General features: G+C 38.4%; 1 protein-coding gene across 1 annotated transcript; it reads left to right on the top strand.

Annotated features, from left to right (window-relative positions):
• The first annotated feature begins 931 nt into the window (after positions 1 to 931).
• Positions 932 to 1,966, top strand: LOC138177800 (olfactory receptor 52I1-like). The gene has a single exon (XM_069109001.1). It carries the CDS (start codon positions 932 to 934, stop codon positions 1,964 to 1,966), a length of 1,035 nt encoding a protein of 344 aa, XP_068965102.1.
• Positions 1,967 to 10,557: the final 8,591 nt, after the last annotated feature.

Raw genomic sequence — 10,557 nt, 5'->3', positions numbered from 1 at the left:
TAAAGTGATTTGTCCAGGGTCACAATCTAATAAATATCTGAGGTCAAATTTGAACTCATGAAGTTTAATCTTCCTGACTTCAGGGCTACTGCTCTATCCATTGATCCACCTAGTTGCCTTAGGCATACACACACACATAGAAATTTCAGATTATTTATGCATGTATGCATGTGTATGTATATGTTAGCATGTATGTATGTATGTATGTGTAGGTGCTTGTGTATGTGTGTAGCTAGGTGGTGCAGTACCAGACCTGGAGTTAGGAAGAAATATCTTTCTGCATTCTAATCTGACCTCAGACACTTGCTAGTTATGTAATCCTGGCAAAAGTCATATAATTTCCTACCATTTAAGTTTACATCTCTCTCTCTCTCTGTGTCTCTATAGATATAGTTATAAATATCTCTATATACTTGTATATAGAGATATAGCTATAGATATATAACTATATTGAAAAAGATAGATATAAATATAAAGATATATAGATACACACGTAAATGTATGTACGTATGGGTATATGTTTTAGAAAGGAATGTGAACTAAATAATTTCTGAGATCCCTTCTATCTATAAATCTATGATGCCAAGATTATATGATCTATAACATGGATGTCAGTGACACTCAAAAGACATAATATATATAAAGTACTTTGCAAACTTTAAAATGTCATATAAAAAGCAAATCCTGTTGTTATTATTATAGTTGTTTAGACATAGAACAATGCTGTAGAAATTGAAGTTCAGAACAAAGGAAAGGTATTTTCACTTTCCTTCCTGATCTTATATATTTTTCTAGACCATAACTATATCTATATCCGTGTATATATGTATACATGTATGCATGTATATGTATACATATACATATGTGTATGTGTGTGTATATATGTTTTGATTTGTTTTGTTTTATCTATAGGAAAGAAGTCTCTCCAGTGATGCTGGACCCACTATCCAACCACACATCATTGCTTCCTGCTACCTTCTTTCTCATGGGTGTCCCAGGCCTTGAGGAAGCCCACCTCTGGCTGGCAGTCCTACTCAGCACTATGTACACTATGATTCTTATGGGAAACAGCCTCATCATGACCATGATCTGGGTAGACCCTGGACTTCATGAGCCCATGTATTATTTCTTATGTGTCCTGGCTTGTGTGGACATCATCATGGCAACATCTGTGGCCCCAAAGATGCTGAGTGTCTTCTGGTCAGGCAATGGCACCATTGGCTTCATGGCCTGCTTCATCCAGATGTACATTGTCCATACAGCCACAGCCATGGAATCAGGGCTACTGTTAGCCATGGCTTTTGACCGCTATGTGGCCATTTGCAAACCCCTCCATTATAATACCATTCTCACACGACAGAAAATTGTGGGCATTAATGCAGCCATTGTGTTGAGAGCCACCATTGCTTTAATACCTCTAAGCTGGATGGTGAGTCATCTTCCCTATTGTGGGTCCCACATGGTCCCCCATTCCTATTGTGAGCACATGGCTGTGGCCAAGCTGGCATGTGCTGACTACATGCCCAGCAGCCTCTATAGTTTAATTGGCTCCTCCGTTGTTGTGGGACTTGATGTGACCTTCATCACTACCTCCTACATTCTGATCCTTCAAGCTGTATTTAATCTTTCTTCCCAGAATGCTAGACACAAAGCACTTAGCACTTGTGGATCCCATGTGGGGGTCATGGCCCTCTATTATTTGCCTGGTTTAATTTCTGTCTATGTGGACTGGGTGGGGAAGGATACGGTACCTATGCATACCCAGGTGCTACTAGCTGACTTATACTTAGTTATCCCTCCCACTTTGAACCCTCTCATCTATGGTCTGAGAACTAAGAGGATATGGGAGAGGGTAAAGAATCCATTGGTCACCAGCTTCCCTGGATACCACTTCGTGAACTCCCAAAAGGACAGCAGACCTATGCAGGTGTTTGTAATGGGAAACAGATCCACGGAAGGAGTGTAGACAGTGGAGTAAGCAGGGTTTTCGTGAAGTTGCTTTCACATCATTCTTTCTCAATGGGACTGGTCTCCTCTATAGGTAAGAATGACAATCACTCAGTGTGGTTGGAGGTGTTCAAAATATGTCCCAAGGTCTGTGACTTGCCATTGTGGGTACCTGAAATTCTGACATTACAATTTTACCTCTGTATTTGGAAAGCTTGTTTATCATCAAAAACCTGTTTAAAAAAAAGTTAACACCCCTGGCAGAAATTTAACAGAGAAACTTGATAAAGCTTTGTTTATCTAATAACTTTCTATCTCTGGAGGTAGGCAACATGCCAAAGTTGTTGCTACCAAATAGCTCTCTTATATCATATCCTGATCACTGGGATTCTTGCCCTTTTGTGAGAACTGGGGGATCATTAAGGTTCCCTTTGACAGTAGGGTAAACCTAAGAATTATTTCTGAGAAAATTGTTTTTAAATGTATAAAATAATGTGTAGGATTTATCAAGAAAACCAATTATAGTAATATAGGGTTTTTTTTCCCATTTCCCATTCACAGACATCTTGAAACCTCTCCATGGATGCTTTGAGGAGGTCCATGGATCCATAATGAGGGCCCCTGGTCTTTAGGGGGTTATTCCATGCCACTAGAAGCTTACTTTGTTTTTAAGAGAAACTGTTTAGTGGTTTCTGCCCAAATATAGGCATATTTTACTCAAATGGAAATTGTAGTTTCTTGGCATATGGTATGAAATGGAAAAAGCATTTATTAAGAGCTTACTGGTTCCAAGCACTGTACTAAGGGCTGGGGGTACAAATAAGAAATTGTGACAATATCTACATTCAAGGAACTCATCTAATTCAAAATGATCTAAATGGCTCTAAATTAACTAAATGGCCTAAATGGAAAGATCAAGTATTCCTTAGTTCTTTCAGACAAAGAAAGAAACATAGCAAACGACAAGGTCTGGAAGATCTTATAGAGTCATTGTGAAACAGATGGACCCTTGCCAAAAGGATAGTGAGTCCTACCTGCCAGTGGGAATCCTGCCAACTAAAGCCAACATTACCACTAGCAGCCAGGCCAGGAAGCTTCAGCCTTTCACTTCTCCAAACCAACTCCACTGCCTAGTTCCTATGAGCTACCAAATGCCTATTCTCAGTTGGATTCTGACTGCCGCCTACCTTTCCTACTTGAAAGAGGTATCCCAGAGCTTCAGTCTACTCTGCCCTTTGAATCGTTAGTCTTCTTGGTCATGCACCATCTTCTATGTGATAACTATCCCAGATTATTATAGTATTACCATTTGATTTTTTTACTTTCCCTGATAGAACAACCTGGCCTTTCTATATCCTATGAAACTAAAACTTCCTTAATGAATTCTCATATAATGAGAATGTGAACTCCTGGAGGTCAGGAAAGGTCTTTATTTTCTATTTGTATCTCTAGCACAATGCTTGGCGTGAGTAAGCACTTAATAGATGATTTTCTCCCCCATTCCATCCTATATTAGAAAAAAATATGAAGATCTTTAATTTTAGTTGGGCAAATTCCTGGTGGGGGAATTCTTTTTGCTTAATGAAGCTAACCTTTCTATGACTAGGTATATAAACGTTAGGGAGTTTCCCAAAGCACTTAGAATTTAATGACCTATTCAAGTTTAGCTAGCTAGTAAATATCAGGAAGACTCTTTGAATATCACTTTGGGCCCCAAGATCACCATCATATCCTCTACACAAAACTGCCACTTCTGCACAGTACTCAATTAATATTACTGAAGATGAGATCATGATCCTGGGGCCTGTCTATCCCTTTGTGTTTGTGTATATGTTCATGTGCACCTGTGTTTTCTTTGTCTACTTCATAAACATGACAAAACAGATTTTGGTGGTAGTTATGTTATAGGAAATGTCATGAATGAAGAAGAAAAGAGAAAAAGTCCTTGGTAATGAACAGAGGAGCATTTAGAAAGAGTTATCAAGTACTGGTACTTTACCATTAATACAATATTATCTTCAAAGTTTAGTTAGTGTCATCTATAGCAGCATGAACGAGTGATCAATTATCTATAATGGAAAAGCAAAGTGTATGAAAAACATGTGAGAGAGACAGTACATGCAGTTGGATAAGCAGTTCATCTAGTGTTTGTATTGTGTGTATGAGTGTATGTAATTTGGGTCAGTTGTTATAGACAGATAATGAATTGAGTCTTCATTTGAATAGGCAATCAGTCTGGATTACATTTGGGAATTTATCTGTTACTCAATATTTCCATGGTGCTATCTGTGGGGTAAAAAGAAAAACAAAACAAAACCAACAAAACATTTCTTTAATGCTGATATTTTCCTAGTAATTGTATATGATTGTGAATAATGGAAAACTAGGATCTCAAGAACAAAAATGACAAATAACCCAATACATATAATACGACTTCAATCTGCCACCAATGATGACTGGAATGAAAATGGCATGAGATTTTATGGAAGATATGTAACAATCATGGATGATGGTTAATTTATATGTTACACTGATATATCCCTAGGATGTTAAACTAAAAGGAAGTCATATATCTATGGAGAACATTTGTTGCATGGCAGGGAGACAAAAGGACAATTGAACAAGAATACTACACAATTTTTAAGGTAGTTCTAAAACTATTGCTGGGTGTATATTGTGTTACTGGTTTTATTTACCTCATTCTGAATCAGTTTATACAAGTCTTCCTATATTTCTCTTAATTCCTCACATATACCATTTTTTATGGAAAAATATTTTATTACATTTATGTATTACATTCCTCCCCCACCCAGTCATTTTTTTTTTTTGCCTTTTGGAGGGCAGTTGGGGTTAAGTAACTTGCCCAAAGTTACACGGCTAGTTTTTTGTGTGTGGGTGTTAAGTATCTGAGTCCAGAACCAAACTCGGGTCCTCCCAATTCCGGGGCCGGCACTTTACTCACTGTGCCACCTAGCTGCTTCTCACCCAGTCATTTCACAATGTAGTTTGCTATGTCCAAAAGGGTGGTTATACATACTTTGATATTTCAATGAATTTTCTGGCATATTTATGAAGTATTTTTAAAAATAATTGGAACAATTTATAGCTCCACTAGCAGTATATTAGTGTGCCAATCATTCTGCTTCAGTTCACATACAGAAATTATACAATCATATACCACTTCACAAAGGCAGTGAACATATTATAATCTATAAAATATAGTTTACAGAAATTTAAAAATTTTAAGCATCAAAAAAAATACAGTTGAAAAAACAGCTATAATTTTTGGAGCCAGTAATTTTGACTGAGTAGTTGCAACTTGCATGACTTTATGGGAATCTGAAAACATTGAGTTGAGCAGTAGTTGTGCTTTCCATGGATCTGAAAAATACTGGCTGTCAGACTAGCATGCTCAAAAATATTTAATTCACTTCAAAATGTCATACAAATTATGTTGGTTTCTATGCACTCATACAACTTTTAATATTTTAGTTCAGATACATTACTAAGGTGATATATTAAGTCCTCTAGTACAACAGTGTTTCATACCAAATCCATCTGCATACTTTCAAATGATTAGAAAGAAATGTGTATTATTCACAATGTTTATAGAAGCAAGCAAAAGGTCAAGTAACCTACCCAGTTCTTCTGAGATGTTCTCAAAGCAGCTTCATAATCATTCATCCTACAAAATATTATGCTAATGATTGAAGACTATTCTTAACAGGAAGCTAAATGTTCTCATAAATAAAAGAAGTACTTTTAGTCAGGCACCTCAGAAGTATACAAAAGAGTTGAAGTTTGAACAAATTTCTTAGAATGTTTTAAACCTGGTATTTTCAATGGTGTTAAAGATTTTTAGGCTTTTGTTGGGTTGGATTTTATTTGAATCATTCAGAAGTGAAAGAAGATGCCTTCTGAAAGAGGTGACTTCAATTATTTCCGATCGAAAAAGTATTCACTGTATTCATCTCTTATAGAAACAGAAAAATAGAACATTTCCCCCTTTAGAATAGTATATGTGTGTGGAACTATAAATGTATGTGTATATATATGTGTGTGTGAGTGTGTGTATCTATGTATGTATATGTTATGTATGAATTCTCTCCTTCGTTTCATCAAGAGGAATATATTCAATATTATAATTAGGAGGACCTGTTGGTTCAGGAGCTGACCTTCTGAAATCATTCATTACTTACTCCAATTTAAAAATAAAATAGCCTTTCAACTGAGACCCCTGAACCATTGTCTCCCCCTGTCTTGGCTACATGACAAAGAACCTGGACAAACTTACTTTTCCCCTCTTCTCAAAATCTGTGAGTGCCTCCTGCAGCCTCTCCATGTCCATGATGGTCTGCCTCCATTGCTGCCCTGCCACCACTCCCATCTCTGCCACCATCTCCCTCCAATGTGTTCCAAGACCTTGGACCTGGCACGTGCCCCCCACATGCACCCTCATACAGGCCTCACTCACTCAGACACATGCACACACGCGCACCCTCATACTCATGTCCTTAAATTCCAAAACACCCCCCCCACACACACACACCACACATACATACACACAAACACAGAAACAATGGTGGCACTAGTGGCAAGAGGGGCAAGCAAGCAAGAAAACACCTCCCAAACACCCACAAAAAGCTCCTTAACATGGTACCCCTTCAGTTCTAATTTTTAAAGAACTATTTTTTCAGTGAATTTTTGCACTGCCTTTTCTATTTGGCCAATTCTATTTTTTAGGAAATTATTTTTCTCAGTAAATTTTTATACATCTTTCCCTGTGCCATTGACTCTTTTCTTTTCATGATGCTCTTGCATTACTATAATTTCTTTTCCCAACTTCTCTTTCTCTAATTTGTTTAAAGTCCTTTTAAGCTCTTCCAGGATTTTTGGCCTAAGACTAAATTGTATTTTGCTTTGAAGTTTTCCATGAAATTATTTTGACACTATTGTCCTCTTCTAAGTTTATATCTTGATCCTCCTTGTCACCAGAGTAGTATTTTATAGTCAAGTTCTTCTTTTATTTTGCTTATTTTTTTGCCTTTTTTGTGACTTGCTATTTTTCATGAGAGTTGGGCTCTGGTCCTGCACTGCCCAAAGCTTTTTGTGCTAGGACTCAGGGTATTTCTGTCATAATTCACTGGGATTCATGGCTTAGCTGCTTGTTTTCAGTAGCATGTACTGGGGGTTAGGGGCCTCCCTGTTGGCCTCCTCTGGATTTGGGGGTTTAATTGCTGTCCTTCCCCAGGGTGGGGACTTTGTACTGGGTTGATATAGAACCATAGTCTTTATGGTGACTGCTCAAGAAGAGGTATCTTGTAGTTGTTCTGCCCCTGGGGTGGGACCCTGCTGCTGGGTTGCTATAGTAACAGGGTCTCTCTCATGGCAGGCCCCAGGGTTGGCGTCTTGCTGTCAGTTAGTATCACGGTGGGGCTTCACTATTGATCAGCAATAGAATTAAGACTTTGTTAATGGCTTGAGCTTGGGGTTGGGTTTCTAGGTTGAGACACAGACTGCTCACTTTCCTAGGAGGCTTCTGGCTTGCAGGATGGTGGGTTCTTGCTGGTGGATTGCCCTAGGCTTGTAGTCTTGCTGCAAGACCCCTGCTGTGAGACTGGCTGCTGTTGTTGCTGCACTTGCAACTCACTCCCCTCCCACTCCAGTGACATTTCCTACTGTACTGGTAGGCTGTTTCTCTGCCCCTAGATTAATTCTGAGATAGTTTTCTGGTTGTTTGTAAGGGAATTTACCAGGATTTCAGAGGGTTCCTTCCTCATTCTGCCATCTTGGAACCAGAGATACCAATTCGGATTTTTAAGGCATTTTTCTCTTCATTGGATATTTTTTTGGCTCCTTTAACCTTTGTCCTATTCTGTTTTTCTTATGGCATTATTTTCTTTAGTATGATTTTGGGGGGAGGAGGCTCCATTATCAATATGTTGAATTATTTTTTTCATGTTTTTCTTATATCACTCTCATTTCTTTTCCCAATTTTTCCTTTACCTCTCTGATTTTTTTTTTTTTGCTTTTTGGAGGGCAATTGGGGTTAAGTGACTTGCCCAAAGTCACATGGCTAGTAAGTGTGTCAGGTGTCTGAGGCTGAATTTGAACTCAGGTCCTCCTGACTTTAGGGCTGGTGCTCTATTCACTGCACCACCTAGCCGCCCCTACCTCTCTGATTTTTAAAATCCTTCATGAGGTCTTCCAGGAAAAGTTTCTGGAAGTGAGAACAATTCATATTTTTCTTTGAGGCTTTGGATATAGTCATTTTGACTTTGTTTTCCTCTTCTGAGTTTGTTTTTTGATCTTCCCTGTAACCACAGTAACTTTCTATGATCTGGTTTTTTTTTGTTGTTGTTTGATAAATTTTTCTGCCTATTTTTAAACTTAATGTTAAAATTGGGATCTGCTCCTAGCAAGGAAAGGGCATTGTACCAAATGTTAGCTTTTTTTGGCAGCTGTTTTCAGAACTTCTGGGGTTATGTAAGTTTTCAGTTCTGGGGCTGTATAAATATTCAGTTCTTCCTAGGTGGTACAATCTTACTAGAGATGAGGTTATAGCTATCCTGGCCTGTTCTCTGATGTGAGTGGCCACAAATACCCTTTTATTCCCTGGAACTGTGGCCAGGATCCCCCCTTCCCCAAGTCTGTAAGCTCTGGTATGCTTCATGATCTTATTCACTCTGGGACTAAGACCCAAAACTATGACTCAGCTCCACATATTGGCATTGCAACAGAATCCAGCACCTAATGTCAGCAAAGGGACCCCAGAAAGGGACTTTCTGATCAGATGTCAGACCCCGTTACTGTCTGTATGGGCTTAGACTTCTAGAACCTGCTGCTACTGATTCAGTTATTCCAAAAGCCTGCTGCTATCTGACACAAAAGCTCAGGCCTCTCTGTTGTCTTGCAGGGGTGTTTCTTCTGCTGGATGGTGCTCCATTCTTACCCCACTGGCACAGGTCTTTCCTGCAAACCTTTTAAGTTGTCTTGGGTGGGAAATTGTTTCATCCCATCCTTTTGTGGGTTATGACAATCCAGAACTAGTTTTGAGATGTTTTTTTTTTAAGTTTGAAGTGGAATTTGGGAGAGTGTAGGGGAGTCCCTTGATTTTTTCCTCCATATTGGCTTTACTCATTCAAAAATAGTAGGAGGAGAAATTATTTCAAAAGTTGGGCATAAAGTCAGAAAGACACAAGTAAAAATTTGGTCTATTTTTATATAAAAAATCATATAGTAAAATCAGAGAAATATTAATTCTTTGTGGGTAGGTAGAACCAGTATAATAAAAATGGCAATTTTACCTGAACTAATTTGTATGCTCAATGCCATCTCAATAAAATAATAAAAAAAATTAATTAATTAGAAAAAATGATGAAAACATTAATTAGGAAGAACAAAAAAAACAAGAATATTATTACAACCCACAGATGCTAAGGAAAAAGTGAGAGGTCAGTACAGTGTGGACTTCGGGAATCAGGACTCTGGGAGTGCAGCCCGGTCTTTGCCCCCTGGAGGGAGAAGCGGCTGAGATGTGGCAGCCATGCAGTCGCTGCCACATAGCTGCTTCAGAGCTCCTGGCCTGCAGATTGTAGGGAGAACAAACAATTAGTCTGAGGGGTAATCACTCTTGCTTTAACCTGCTTGGATCTGGATTGCTGTCTAGGGTGGAAATCCTGGGGTGCATGACTAGTTTGCCAGAACCAGTGGAGCCTTCAAAGAGGGCAGCCAACCAATAGCTCCAGCAGCTGAGAAAAACCCAGCGATTTGGGCCAAAGCTTCCCTCTCTGGAAGCAGAGTTCTACTGTGGCAAAAAGCTCAAAAGTCAAGTATTTGAGGCACAACATGAGCAAGCAAAGGAAGCAAAGCAAGCCCAGTAATCCTACTTTACACTCATATTTTAGGGACAAAAAGTATCAAAGCATGGAACAGGAGGAAGACAACAAAGTCACAACTCCTGCACCAAAAGCTTCCAAGAAAATTATGAGCTGTTTACAGGCCACAGAGAAGCTTAAGAAGGATTTTGAAAACGAAATAAGAGAAGTGGAGGAAAAATTGGGAAGAGAAATGAGAATGATGCAAAAAGAAATTATGAAATGAGAGTCAACAACATGACTGAAGAAAATAACACTTTAAAAATAGACTAACTCAAATGGCAAAAGTGGCACAAAAAGGCAATTAGGAAAAGAATTCCATAAAAAGCCAAATTTTCTATATGGAAAAAGAATCTCAAAAGGTCACTGAAGAGAATCATTCATTCAGAATTAGATTGGAGCAAATGGAATCTAATGACTTTATGAGAAATCAAGATACTATTGAACAGATCCAAAAAAATGAAAAAATAGAAGGTAATGTGAAAAATCTCATTGGAAAAAACCACTGACCTGGAAGATAGATTCAGGAGAGATAATTAAAAAATTATTGTACTACCCGAAACCCATGATCAAAAAAAGAACCTAGAAATCATCCTTCAAGAAATTCTCAAGGAAAATTGCCCTGAAGTTTTAGAACCAGAGGGCAAAATAGAGGTTGAAAGAATCCACTGATCACCTCCTGAAAAAGATGCCCAAAAGAAAACTCCCAGGAATATTATAGCCAGGTTTCAGA

The sequence above is a fragment of the Petaurus breviceps genome, unplaced genomic scaffold, assembly GCF_028583685.1.
Source record: "Petaurus breviceps papuanus isolate PSGF00001 unplaced genomic scaffold, PetGlider_PUasm1.0 90444, whole genome shotgun sequence".
In the NCBI taxonomy this organism is placed as follows: domain Eukaryota; kingdom Metazoa; phylum Chordata; class Mammalia; order Diprotodontia; family Petauridae; genus Petaurus; species Petaurus breviceps.
Note: the sequence above shows the minus strand (reverse complement) of the source record. Positions and strands in the feature narration are given on the sequence as shown.